Source organism: Poecilia latipinna, unplaced genomic scaffold, assembly GCF_001443285.1.
Source record: "Poecilia latipinna isolate Pla-1442-1.1 unplaced genomic scaffold, P_latipinna-1.0 Scaffold2292, whole genome shotgun sequence".
NCBI classification, from domain to species: Eukaryota; Metazoa; Chordata; class Actinopteri; order Cyprinodontiformes; family Poeciliidae; genus Poecilia; species Poecilia latipinna.
The window spans coordinates 57,871-72,709 of NW_015114908.1; the positions used below are offsets into that span (position 1 = coordinate 57,871).

Genomic DNA, 14,839 nt, shown 5'->3' on the forward strand with positions numbered 1-14,839 from the left:
GTGTTCTTATAAGCAAAGATGTTCAATAATAAAAAATAATTTTAAAAAAAGCCGCATAGTTCAAAGCGTGGGAAAAAAGTAGCAGCTTATAATCCGAAAAATACGGTAAATTACACATATGTACACCTACATATATGTATGGTAAACTTATTGTCAGTAAAACGGTTTACATAGTTAAGAATAAATCATATATTTTATACATGGGGTTTTTAATCAAAAGAAAAAAACTGTGGCTGGTGAAACGTTTGAGTGTCTAGTAAAAACTTTTCTCTACCAGCCACTGTGGCTGGTGGAGAAAATTTTTAATTTCTTCCCCCATTTCTAATGCTCCCACAGTCTCATTAGAGTACTCTGTGTGTGGTTAGGTGAGGTCACACTGACCCCATGTGTGCTTTTACTTTGGTGATGGAATGATGGGACAACACCTCCACTTCCTCGTTGTCAGACCGTGACATTTTCCGCGCTTCTCTTGAGTGTTGCCCTAAGACCATGTGAGGGTTTATAGAAGATTTTCTAAAGAACCAACATATCTAAGTGTCTCCTTTATCCAAGACATGTATTTCTTGGGCAAAGAAAATAATTTCAGTTTGTCTTCATTCCATTGATGAAAACTGTGAGCATGAGTTATTCTTTTCTACATCTATTCCTTATCTACATCATGCATAAACTTTGAATTGACTTGTTGCTGAAATGTCCTATGCAAATAACGTTGCCTCACCTTATGTCCTGTCTCGTTACTCCTTTATGGTCTTCCTATCTTCCTTTTCTTGTGCTATTAATTATTTTTCAACCATTGTCTTTCCTTCTTCCTCAAATTTTCTGTGTCCTCCTTAATTCAGTGTGCCTTACGTTTCTTTCTTCTGTTCTTTGTGGTGACCTATTCATTCTCTTTCTTTTAATTCCTTTCTTTCTCTTTTACTTCATCTGTTCTGAATCCAGTGTTCCTTCTCTTCCTTTCTTGTCCTTTTCCTGATAAGGACAGACAAGAACAAGAGAGGACATAAAAAGCATTCCTGTATTTCTGAGCCCTTCTTTCTCTTCTTCCTTTTCATTTCTGTCCAATCCTTTCTTTCTTGTCCTTCCATGTTGCTTTCTTCCTTTCTTCAGGTTCTGGATTTTGCTGATTCTATCATTTTGGTCAGACCATTCTAAAAATGTATGCTATAAATCGATAGTTAACTTTTGTATTTTATATTGAATAAATAATGTGATAGACTTGAAACTGAGTCTGGATAAGTCTGGAAGTTTCACATGAAAAATGTGTAGGATATTTTTTAAACTGCCTGTTTAAAAGTTGGCCCCGCATTTGACTGTTGTTTTTGGAAATGGTTCTCTTTTTTTCCATTGAAGTGTTCTTTGTTCATAAATCTACTCCACAGGAGAAACGTGGAACCCACTGAAGCTGCATTATCAGCTGAGGAATGTCCGTGAACGACTGGCCAAAAACTTGGTGGAAAAAGGCGTCCTCACAACAGAGAAACAGAACTTCTTGCTTTTTGATATGACTACACATCCCCTGACCAACAACAACATCAAGCAGCGTCTTATCAAGAAGGTCCAGGAAGCTGTTCTAGACAAGTGGGTGAATGACCCTCATCGAATGGACAAGCGATTGGTGGCACTTATATTCTTAGCCCATTCTTCTGATGTGTTAGAAAATGCATTTGCCCCACTACTAGATGACCAGTACGACTTGGCCATGAAAAGAGTGCGACAGCTGCTAGAACTGGAGCCTGAGGCGGAGAGCATGAAGGCCAACACTAATGAGATGTTGTGGGCTGTGGTAGCTGCTTTCACTAAATGAGACTTAAGAGCATTGGACACAGTCTCTGGTGGTATGCTCTGTGTACTGTTGGGTACAAATTGGAGTAATAATCCCAACAAGAGAACTTTACTGGTGGGGTTGACTGAACTGCAGGAGATTCTGTCTTACTGGCATTTTTTTCCCCTTCCAGGTAACTGTTCTTGTGGACCAATAATATGCTCCAAATCTGAAATTGCTATTTCACTTATCACTTTGCTAAAAGTCTATCAGAAAGTTGAATGAAATTGTTTATGAAACCAATATCTTGACTTTTTTGTCTCTTAATATGTTAATAGAACAGTTTGGCAAATGTAAGAATACAGTGACCAAGTCTGAGATGAATGGACATATCCATGTAAGAGCAGTGTAGAAAGTTATTTGATGATGCTGTTGGACCAAACGATATTATGCTGCAAGTATGCAACATCCGTATTTCCACTCGTTTCACAACAGGAACAAGAAAGCAGACAATATGGCAAGATCCAAACTAAGTGTTCTGTCCTGATCTCAGTGTATTGGCAATAAGAAATTATTTAATGTTGGTGTTGCCTCAAACAACCCAGTGCGACAGCTGCTAGAACTGTAGCCTGAAGGAGAGAGCATGAAGGCCAACACTTAGTCAATATATGTGCTGCTTTTCTTGTTCAGTGTTAGGAGGAACAGTGCTAAGAGTACATATTGACTCAAATCCCAGGTCTGACTAAAGCAACAGCTGACCTTCTTATAGGAAGGAGATTGTTTAATTCACCTCAAAATAGTAATGCCAGAAATAAAAACTTTAATCAATCACTGCTTTAAGAATGGTTAATATTTTGTCTCTTTATTGTTTTAGGTACAATACAGTCTGCAGTCAGCAGAAATGAAAAATGCATTAAGGAATGATTATGTGTATAATCTTTTCTGGATGTAGAAAGTAAACTGTTTTTGTCATACAAGTTATACAGTCATCCTGCAGACAAATGAATTTGTGATGATGTCCAATAGATTTGTTGTCAGTACAACGAATCTATTGTACTGACGACTTGATCTGGTTCAACTAATCTTTCAAGTGTTGGCATGTGTCCAACTGATAAGTCTGAACCTTAATTCTTGATCAGGACAGTAATAGGTCTAGCTAGTTGATGATTAATCAAAGCTTCACTTGAAAAAATGTACTCGAGCTCCCAAACATGAAACTGCTTTCTTTTTGTACAGTTGTAGCTTAAACATACAGATTCAGTAAACCTAGTCTAGTTTTAGACTTGTCTTGGCAAAATCTATAAGATCTTCAGGGGTTAGCTTAGCTAGTGAAATACTCAGTTCTAACTGGAACAGGGGTTAATTATGCAGGGTATTTGATGTTCAGATAATTCTGACGTAACTCAGATTGGTTTTATTGTTTGAAATTGTAAACAAAGAGGCTTCTTTAGTTTGTTTAATCCCTTTTACCATAAACTATCACTTGGTCCTAGTTTTTTTTTTATCACCAAGCTCATTGTGTTGATCAACACTTTTCTGTGTTAAATTCACAGAGTTGCAGAATTTAAGATAATGGAAGATGTTTTCTTAATAAAATTTTTAATGTGTTTGTCTTGGATCTTGGGAGTTTCTATCAAACAAATCTTATGTACAGAAGATAATTAGTGCCACATGAATTCGAGCATGTGGCACCAATGGATACAAGTATGCTATATTTACAGAAGTATAAATCATATTTAGAATAGTGGATGAATGAAACGTTAGTTTCCACTGCAGGTTGTTCTATCTCAAATAATTCATGCGTCTAATAAATCCCTCAATTAGTTGCATCAGGTGTCTGAGATGACACCTTATTTGCTAAGTTCTATTTCAAGGTGTTGAATTAGTCTGCAGTGGTCATTGAAAGTAAGATTATGTGCTTACTGTGGGTAAACCCGGAGAATTAGAGGCATTATTATGTAAAATGTACTTTTGAGTTTTACATCATGTTATGTTATTCCCTCATCAAAAACATACCTGGTGTGTTGTTTTGATTGTTTCATGCATGTTAGAGAAATTCTTAAATCTCCTATGGCAACTATTCAACTGCGTAAAATGCCTGAGTGGACTTAACTCCTCCTCTGAGCAGCAATTTCCAAGCTTCCACCTCACAGAGCATTCCTCCCCTGGGCTCCCCCATCAGCTCCTTCAGACTAGCTAGCACTAATTACCGAACAACTGTTGAAACTGCGCATCTGCTGAGCTCATTATACAAGCTACTTCTCAGTGCAAAGCTGATGGAGTGTTGGAAAGAGTGGAATTTTCTTAGAGACGGAGGCCCGATCTCAAGTCACGAAGTCAAGTTTCTTTTAAGTCATATTTGATATATACAGCATTTTTATTACAATTGCAGGTAACATAATTACTTGATTGTGCAATAAAAGTATTCTATGTGATATACTGCCGCTCTAAGAATTTTGCTTCTAATGTAATTGTTGGATTTTTTTTTTTTTTCAAATGAACATCAATCATCAGATATAAATTGCATAAAATTAAATGAGAACTTTTATTAAGATTACTTGGGCATCCCTTGGCTCAATTCAGTTTTTTTCCTTGCAATTAAAGGTACAGTAGTAATGCCATCTTGTGGCAGAAAGAGTAAACTGTCAATGGGTGCCACCATATTTTTGAAAGAAGTGGAGGAAAAATCCTTGATGGATTTTAAAAGACCTGCCACAAATCTTGGAGCCAGCAAGTGGTGAGATTTAAGCTTCCACAGTGAAGCACATGCTGAAAGCTGAAGGGCTTCATATGTCTGTGCTCCATCATGGACACCCCTACAGACCCAAAAACGCAAAAAACATGGGCTGCAATTTGCTCACAAATATATGCATCATCCAAAACATATTTTGAGACAAAATTTATACATCATCCAAAAAGGCAGTTAAAAAACTGGACTATAGTTGTGGGTTTAAGCATTATTAGCAATGTCTTCCAGTAACATAATTACCCAGTAATATTTTTACATGTCCTGTCAACATAATACAAAAATACAAAATACACCCCTTAACAAGTTTTCTGGGGAAACCCTGAATATGGTTAAGATCCAGATTCTGTGGAGGCTGATCTATGTGCAAGAATGATGTCTCATGCTCTATGAGACATCATTTTCAAATTTAATCACAATTTGAACCCGATGATTCTTGTCGTGTTATCAAGGGAAAAAAAAAAAAATCATTGATGATGGTATATTCAGGTAGTCATTCGTTGGACACATAATGTTACCAGACCTGACCAACTGCAGCAACCCCAGATCACAGCGCTGCCTCCTGGGGCATGACAGTAGGCACTAGGTATCAGTTTACCTGCCTCTCCGCTTCCTCGATGTGCCCAAATGAGAAGCTAGTCTTTGCATCAGCTGGAGTTAAATAACTTGTTGCTAGCTGAAAGATAATTGCACATGCAGTAATAATCTAATAGGAGGCTTGTAAATTTAGGTGATGAATTATGTTTGGTCCAGCAGTGTTCCTCATTGTTTTCAGGCAATATTGGATGTATTTTTCCACTGATGTTGAAATATGGACTTTATTTGCAAAATCTGAAAATGAATCATTAAACCCATCTTTAAATAACCAGGCATGTGTATTCACTTGCATGAACAAGGAGATGTTTCGGGTCTATTTTTATCACTTGCTAATATTTAACATGATTTTAAACCTCTAGGCGGTCGTGGCAGATGGCCGTTTCCACTAAGCTCTGGTTCTGCTGGAGGTTTCTTCCTGTTAAAGGAGAGTTTTCCTTTCTGCTGTTACTATGAGCAAGCTGAGAATGAGGGATTGCTAAAAGGTCCATGACTCAATGCAAGTGACGTTCGTCTGTTGCTATGTGCTTGTTTTTAAGGGGAGTAAATGCTGCAAGTCAATGACTTAATGCAATCTTCTGGGTTTCCTTAGATAATTTTTAAGCTAATTTGAATAATAACCTGAACTTGACTGAATTGTTTGATAACTAGGATTAATTGGAATGTGTGTATTATGATTTGCTTGCCAAGGACTTGAACCCAGAAAAGATGTTGCCATGCTTTATTAGAGTGTTTCTCAATCCTGGTCTTCTGGTCCATCTGCCCTGCATGTTTTAGATACGTCTCTGTTCCAGAACACCTGATTCAAATGACTCCATGACCTCTTCTGCATGCCAGAAGCCTGTTAATCACCCACTTATTCAAGTCAGATATGTGGCAGAAGGGAAACACCTGAAATATGCATGGTAGTGGTTCCTGAGGACTGGGATGGAGAACCAGTCCTTTAAGATAATTTCATAAGAAATATTAGACTGAATACATTTCAATTAATTAGGAAAGACAGTGTAGATGTACAGTTTCTATTAATAACTTGATCAACAGAAATGACTCCAAAAAAGCACAAAATGCAGTTGAAATAACAGAATACTTTCAAGACTAATGTCAATATACTGACAATTCTGGAATTACATCACATATTTAATATGTTAAGCAGTGAAGTTATTGTACATGGCTCTTTCTATGCTGGTAAAATGTTACCTTTGCTTTAATCAATTTCAAGACCTTAAATTCATGCCTATTTGATGCCTTTGGCTTTTAGCTCTTCTTGGACTCGGTTGAGGTAATCAGGATCTGGGTATCCATAGCTGCAAACAGGAAAACAAATCCATCAGCTTGGTGCTGGTGTCAACCTCCAATAATCAGACGCTAGGTCACATCTATTACCACTTGGATACGTCAGCTTTGTTTCCAATTTTTATTTATGATATTTTTATGATAGTAGCTTATGAAATATCCTGACCACTACTGACCACAACTTGCTCAGGGAATTTACTTTGAGGAACGCCATTAAGTCTGTGCCTAAAACATCTAAGGCTATTAAGTCCTGTACACCAAATGATTTATGGTGCAAGGTCATTAAAAGCTCATTAAGTAATCAATAAAATAATAAATATGTAATATAAGGCCATAAACAGTACTTACGAAGTTGGTCCTCCATGCATTGATGTCTTGTGGTGAATATCATTCCAAGTCACCATATTGTTCCTGCCACTGGTGCTGGATCGACCAATAGTGAAGATGAGCCTCTGATTAAAGGCTTTCCTGAGCAGCTCCAGGACTTTCCTTCCTTCAGAGGAGTCTGGAAGGTAGGCGGTTCGGGATGCACCTTCGAATGGTTGACCAGGGTTTGGATGCTCCTCCTGCAAAAAATTTTCATTTTAAAAGTCATCTCAAGGTGTGATGTGATTGTGCCCAGATAAAAGCTACTACTTCCTAATAGGAAGTAGTAGGCTAACTGTCCTTAAGGAGCAAAATTATTTGTAACAGATACAGAAAATTGTTTTCTCGGGATTAAAGCTGCACATGCACAGGCATTCATGTGAAATTATTAAGGATGCATCCAAGCAAAGGATTGATCGGGTGAATTCAAACTCTTGCCAATAATTTGGCCAACTGGATGGACTTTCACTGTTGTTTCCAAATCTAAGTCCTTATGACAGAGATAATGCTCAGGGAGCGTGCTTTGGGAAATGGAATCAATATTACTTGGAATATTGAACCGTAATCTCACACTCCCGTATTCTAGTAGTATTTTTAGTTTTGCAATACAAGTTTTATCTAAGGATGGGCATTTATCATATGGTTTGATTATTGTAAAGAAATAATAAATAAATCAGAATTGTGATATAAAAATAATCTGATTTATCGTAACAACAATAAATTATAACTTATGACATTTTGTCAACCTTAAAAGAAATGGAGCTAAAGCGAAAGTTCAGACTGGAAGACTCCGCCCCCTCCATTCCCCCATCGACGTCATGCTCATCTCCGACCTCAGCACTGGACCTCACCCGGCGAGTTCAATCAGCAATCAGGCTCTGCATAAAGGATCCACACCCAAGCCGTCAGCCGCTTCCCAGCTGCGTTCAACCCACCACCTCCCCTTCTCCACCCACATCCTTCAGCTCTCTAGGATAGCACCCTTTCCTGACCACCACCACCAGTGTCGGGCCCTGGGGGGAGAGCATCCCTAATCAGTTATCGGGATGTTCATCGAGTTCACATCAAATCTCAGCTCGAATTCGCTGCCGGGGTCCGAGCGCCAAAGAACTGTTATTCATTCCTGTCATTAAATCTTTTAATTGTTCCCCTTTTGTCCGTCTGAGTCTTTCCAGATTGAAATAGTAGTATTGTCGGGAATGTTACTTTAGATAATTTTCGTCATAATTAGTTTAATCAGGGCATCAATAAATTAAATTAAATAAATTAAATATGGCTTAACTTCATGAAGTAGTTACTTGGTGCATCTGGGTCCTAAAAATCTAGCTTCTTTATATATTATAGGATTAAACCTTAAAAAAGGTTTAAGTAGAATTATTGTACTCTGGAAAATAATTGAATAAATCAGTAAATTAGTACGTAATTATAGAAAGTATGCGCAAACTTCAGACAATACACTGTGTGCACAATTATTAGATAAGTTTTAGTTTTGACCATATCATAATTTTTATGCATATTTTCAAACTTCATTTGTATAAACTTGAATGCTTATTGGATATGAACACATCAGCTGATGTGTATTTGTTTAATGAGGGTGGGTAGAAAATCAACACCAACCATCAAGGTGTGCATAATTATTAGGCAGCTTCTTTTCTTCTGGCAAAATTGGCCAATAAAAGAGATTTAAGTGACTCCTAAAAGTCCAAAATTGTAAAAAGTATTTTAGAGGGAAGCAGCATTCTTAAAACTGCTAAGAAATTGGGGAGTGATCACAGAACCATCAAAAGTTTTTCTGCAAATAGTCAATAGGGTTTTAAGAAACAAGTTGAGAAAAAAAAAAAAAAAAACATAAATTAACTACCAAAGATTTGAGAAGAATCAAACGTGAAGCTGCCATGAACCCATTATCTTCCTGGCCTGTCATATTCCAGAACTCCAACCTACCTGGAGTTCCCAGAAATACAAGATGTTCAGTGCTCAGAGACATGGGCAAAGTAAGGAAGGCTGAAACCGGACCACCACTGAACAAGACATATAAGTTGAAATGCCAAGACAGATCTGAAGATAGATTTTTCAAAAGTTTTATGGACTGATGAGATGAGAGTGACTCTTGGATCAGTTATGGGTACAGAGTCCACTTTGCATCAGAAACCAGCCAGGTGGAGCCCATACCAGTACCTATACTGGTATGGGCTGGTATTATTAAAGATGAGCTTGTTTTCAGTTTGAAAATGGTCTCAAAATCAACTCCCTTCCCTGCTGCAAGTGTTTAGAAAACACTTTCTTCAAGCAGTGGTACAGGAAAGTTTGCATCTTTCAAGAGGACCATGATTGTTATGCAGGACAATGCTCCATCAAGCATCAAAATACTCCACTACTACCAGTAAAAGCATTAAATGATGAAAGAATAATGAAGTGACCTTTCCCTCACCAGATCTAAACCTCCTTGAGAACTTGTGGGCCCTTCTTAAACAGGAGATTTATGGTGAAGGAAAACAGTTCACATCTCTTAACAGTGTCTGGGAGGCTGTGATTGCTGCTGCAAGAAAAGTTGAACTTCAACAGCTCAAGAAACCAACAGACTCCTTGGAAGGCTTACAACTGTTAATGAAAAGAAGGGTGGCTATATTGGTCACTGACATATTTTTTAAATCTTAGAAATGTTGTCAATTTTGAGATGTGTTTATTATTCTAACTTTAATGGATGACAATAAAAAAGTGAGATGGGAAAGTTTTCAGTCTTAAATCAGTTGCATAATAATTTTGCACACAAATAGTTGCCCATTAATCGTTCACACATAGATGTTGTCCTAACAAAGCCAAAATCTCAGTTTTACTTTCTTAAATATTCAGGTTTGAGAGGTTATTAACATTTTGGATTAAAACAAGAGCGCTGGAGTTGTTCAACAATAAAATTAATCCTCAAAACTACAACTTGCGTAATTATTGTACGCAAGTTGTAGTACACCTAAAATAGATTTGGTATAAAGATCAAACTGATTTTTAGCAGAGTGGAATTGGAATGATTTTCTGATTAAGAATAAAGTTGTTGATGGACCCATAAACAGAAATAATAACCTTTGACATGTACAAATGAGTATTAGGCCCACACTAAGAGCATTTCTTTTTAAATCATGAGAATGAACTCTTATTACGAGAATAAAGTCGTAAAATTAGTCGAATAAAATTTTATTTTTTATGAAAGCTCACACATAAAAGCAGTTTTCCCGCTTTATTAAAATTGGGAATGTGGAGCATCTTATGAAGTTATACACTGGTATCAGTTTTATAAGTAAAGAAATTTTAACATGTTAGTAAAAAATATTATCAGTACAAGGACTTTAAAGTCATTAATCAAGTAATTGTGTCTATTTTGAAGAAAGCTGGTTCATTTCAGATCTTGATAAGTATCAAGACACCTTTTTTCTGCGATTAATTCTATATTCTCATAATATTCAGAGAATATTATGAGAATATAGAATTCATATAATATTCTCATAATATTCAGAGAATATTATGAGAATATATTCTCATAATATAAAGACTATGAGGCTTTATTCTCATAGTCTGGCCCTAATCCTCTGTCAAAGAAGTGCATCTTCAGCTGTGTTTGCAAACTTGTTTTGTTGGATACCAAAGCAACAACAGACACACTTCATCCTCCCAAAGATGAAGTACTTTGGAGATGATACACTTTGATAAGTGCAGCTTTGCTCTTACCTTTTGAATTCCACTTGGAATGTGATAATGGATGACTAATGTTCCATGTCTCTCATATCCAGGTAAGCAGGCAGAGGATGTCCTGATGTCCATTGTCCCTCCATCAGGCTGTGTCCCCTTCAAGGTCCCGTACACCTCCCCACAGATAGGACAAACAGGTTTGTAGTCAAAGGCTCTTTGGAGACAGTCTTTGCAGAAGGAATGCATGCACTGCAGGGCCTTTTTCTTCTCTGGTGGGATTGGCTCCATACAAATTGGACATATCTCGTTGCCAGGAGGTTTACTTAGTTTGGGTGAAGGAGCAGATGATTTATAGCTTTGACTTCTTGCTGGATCCCTTTTAACTGGACTGTTGCCTGAACTCTTTGGATTTTGTGAAATAAACTCTTTCAGTTTTTGCACATGTGCAAAAGGTCCACAGACTGCTGTGTCTTTGCTGGAGCCTGATTTAAAAAACAGGAGAGGAAATTTTCTCTGCAGATCCTCAGCTCGATGTGGAGTCACATGAAGAGATGTTAGCTGCAGATCAGAGGCAGTTCTCTGGTAGAAAGTGATAAACCTCTGCCTCACAAAGTCCAGATGCACCCTGTCAGAAGAGTAAGCTGGTTCACTTGGGGCTCTGAAGTTAACCTGTACTGTGCTATGGGGGCCACTGTTTGCTGCTTTGAACTCAATGACAAAATGACCTAGAATTCTCTTTAGTTTTTCATCATATTTTTTTTTTATGTATTCCATCACAACTCTGTTCACAGGTACTGAACATGTTGCAGCACAGCGAATTGGAGGAGCAGTCTGTCCTTGTGTTCCAGGACTGGAAAGATGTCCAGACAGTCGCTTTACAAGCTGCTGCACCTTATTAAAGTCTCTACTGAACACTCTATAGCAGGAACCAGTTTTCTCAGGGCAGCAGTTATCATTAATCCAGTTTTTAACATCTATGTCTCCAATCATCTTTTCATCAATGATCAGAGTAATGTCTGTGATAATCTGCAACAGAACAAAACAGTTTAAGTCATTTAATAAGTCCAGCTAAATAAAGTATACAGTGTGTTTGACTTCCTATGCCGGTCACAAAGTATATTAAAACCTATTCAGTTATTTAGGAGATCATATTTAGATCCGAGATAAAATGAACTCTACTTCTGTTTTTTTATGACTGACAAAGACAGATTTTCTCATAAATATATGCTTTGTTCAAGTCATTTTTATTTAGTTTGACTCCGTTTCAGATCAGTCCTTTTACCTGACCAGGTGTCAGACATCACGAAGCAGATTCAAGCTATCTGGGTTTTACTTATGTTCATGGTCAGCTTTGCATAGTTTTTTTTTTCAGCCACTACTGCAAAAAAAAAAAAAGAGTTTCCAACAAAGAATTTCACCATAATACAACCAGAATTCCAATGACATTAGGACATTGTGTAAAGTATAAACAAAAACAGAATACAATTATTTGCAAATCCTTTTCAACCAATATTTAATTGAATTGACATCAAAAACATGATATGTAGTGCTCAAATGGATAAACTTTATTTTTATTTTTTGGATATACTCACTTATTTAGAATTTGATGCCTGCAACACAATCCAAAAAAGTTGGGACAGGGACTTGTTTACCACTGTGTTACATCATCTTTCCTTTTAGCAATCAATAAGCGTTTGGGAACTGGAGACACTAACTGTTGAAGTTTTAAGTGAATTATTTTTTATTCTTTGTGCATGTACAACTTCAGTTGTTCAGCAGTCTCTGGTTTCAGTTATGGTATTTTGCGCTTCATAATGAGCAACACATTTTCAATGGGAGACAGGTCCAGTTTAGTGATTCAAATTAATAAAACTAAATTAAAATGCCTAGGTTTCATTCATTCATCTGTAAATTCTCAAAAAATTAAAATTTGCAGCCTGAGTTCTAACCAACAGGGACTATATTAGGATTGAGCTGGTATCCATTTCCAGGAATAGGGTATAATAGAATGATGATGGAGAGCTGGTACAAACAAGATGCGTGGGATCTTATACAGGTGTTACGGATTAACTGGTGGTGGCAGCTGGGAGAGACAGATGTTTCAGTGGGCGTGGCTTTTCAGGACCCTTTAACCGAGCTAGGAAATAAACAATGCAATAACCTTAAAGAACTACAAATATTTGCAAAAATACTATTTGATTCCGTAAGACACCAATTAAGATCTCGAGAATAACTAATTAGAAAGACTTTTATTGGTCTAATATTGTATGTTGCCTTTTTTTTTATTAATTTCCAAAACCACCAAAACATATACATTACACAGAACTTGTCCTTACTTATTTGTCAGTTCAGAGGTTGAAACTGAGGGAAGATCGAAATAGATCTCAAGATCCCATAAACAGATCTCAAAGCAAAGAATAATCCCTGAAAGCCAACATAATTGTTGAAGAGACATATAATTTAAAATAAAATGTTTAAAAAGATCCACTGGCTATGTTATTTTTCACATCTCCCTCATATTGTATGTTTTTTTAAATAGGTATCCACAGAAATAGCAAAACTTTTTTAAACACTGTTTTTGTAACATGTTATAGCTTATTTTCTAGTTCATTTACAGAAGACATGGCAGAACTATGTAGCAGTGTTATTTATTCCTTATTGTTGATATTTTTTCTCATAATTTAACTAAATGTCTTTATTCTTTTCATCAAGTGACCTTAATATTCAACCATAAGAGACAACGATGAAAAACAATTGACTTATATACTTTTCCATCGGAAATGGGTTGGAATCTTCCCTCAAACTGAGATTCTGAAAGTGTCACCAGTTAATCCGGGTCTGCTTCTTAAAGCACCGGGTGTCTGTTGGATGAGAACCAATGACAGGTAGGATCATTGGACTTCCATCTGCATTTATGGTAGTGGATAAAACAGCGCTCTTAGAACTCAGCGACTGCTGGTACAAGTTCAGTTATCGCTTTGGACAACTTTACTTTTTGGCAGAAAGTGAATGTTATTCACTTGCTGCCAACATGTTGGAGGTAATATTGTTTAGCAGGTTTGTCAGGCAAACTTTAACTGTAAGAATATTGTCAAATTACCAAGTTGCACAGCTTTGCGTCTGCAGCCCAGAGATGTCTCAAGGTGCAAACAAAATAATGTGGCTTCCATTAAATGAGCAAGGAAATAGTTTGTATGATATCAAGACTGTTTACATTTATTGTTAAGTTTGCACAGCATGCCAGTCAATATAAATCTGGGAAGACGTTAAAATAATGGTCATTAATCTAACAATGCTGGGTGATAATACAAATTCTGACTGTTTAGCACAGTCTCCTCTTGAAGGGTCATATATTTTGGTATCCTTTCAATATATTCTTGAATATTCCTTCACATACAAGGAATTATGTTTTGAAGAGATCTTAGAGAAAGTAGAGACATTTTCAAATCTGTTTATTTACGTCGTTTGTCGTGTTTTCATCAGGAAGCGACACAGCCACTTAATTTTTTTTACAAACATCTGCGTTGAGGACCCTGTTTGACTGTCACTAGTTAAATCAAGTCTTAATGCGGCAAGCTGCTGCATCTTTTAATTTTTTTTTGTTTATTTTCCTTTGTCAACAGCCTGCAAATTGTTTCCCAGTAGAGAACACAGGCAGAAATACTGCAGATATGGCTGTTGGGGGTATCTGACAGTAATGAGAGTGATTCTTTTTTGCAGCAACATTTCATGACACGTTTTGCTTACAATGATTTTTTCTAAAACATGCCAAATATTTACAACAAAGTATTTTATACATTTAGATGTTTGCCATCATTCAAATATAAATTAAATGGATTTTAAATATTATTTTGTACTTTTCACACTTAAGGCAGACAGGTCCAATGGCGAGTGCCTGGTGGCCGGGCTTTTACCCACGGAGCCCGGCCGGGTTCAGCCCGAAGAGGAGACATCCAATGGGCTCACCACCTGTCGGAGGGGCCAAAGGGGTCGGGTGCACTGTGTTTTTGGGCGGCAGCCGAGGGAGGGGACCCTGGCGGTCTGATCCTCGGCTGCAGAAGCTGGCTCTTGGGACGTGGAACGTCACCTCTCTGGTGGGGAAGGAACCGGAGCTAGTGTGCGAGGCTGAGAGGTTCCGGCTAGAAATAGTCGGCCTCACCTCGACGCATGGCTCTGGTTCTGGAACCAGTCTCCTTGAGAGGGGCTGGACGTACTTTTACTCTGGAGTTGCCCAAGGTGAGAGGCGCCGGGCAGGAGTGGGCATACTTGTTGCCCCCCATCTCGGTGCCTGCACGTTGGCATTTACCCCGGTGAACGAGAGGGTAGCCTCCCTCAGCCTACGGGTGGGGGGACGGGTTCTGACTGTTGTCTGTGCTTACAGGCCGAACAACAGTTCA

General features: G+C 37.6%; 2 protein-coding genes across 2 annotated transcripts in view; one reads left to right on the forward strand and one right to left on the reverse strand.

Annotated features, from left to right (window-relative positions):
* Nucleotides 1-3,369, forward strand: part of LOC106937193 (Golgi phosphoprotein 3) — a 48,919-nt gene extending 45,550 nt beyond the window's left edge. Inside the window, exon 4 of the mRNA XM_015018592.1 lies at nt 1,380-3,369. Within this exon, the coding sequence (XP_014874078.1) occupies nt 1,380-1,804 (425 nt within the window). The 3' untranslated portion in view covers nt 1,805-3,369. The remainder of the gene's footprint in view (nt 1-1,379) is intronic.
* Nucleotides 1,948-14,839, reverse strand: part of LOC106937192 (E3 ubiquitin-protein ligase DTX3L-like) — a 25,090-nt gene continuing 12,198 nt past the window's right edge. The window contains exons 2-4 of the mRNA XM_015018591.1: nt 10,482-11,468; nt 6,744-6,961; nt 1,948-6,406 (exon numbers count right to left, since the gene is read on the reverse strand). Coding sequence (XP_014874077.1) covers nt 6,337-6,406; nt 6,744-6,961; nt 10,482-11,468 — 1,275 coding nt within the window. The 3' untranslated portion in view covers nt 1,948-6,336. The remainder of the gene's footprint in view (nt 6,407-6,743; nt 6,962-10,481; nt 11,469-14,839) is intronic.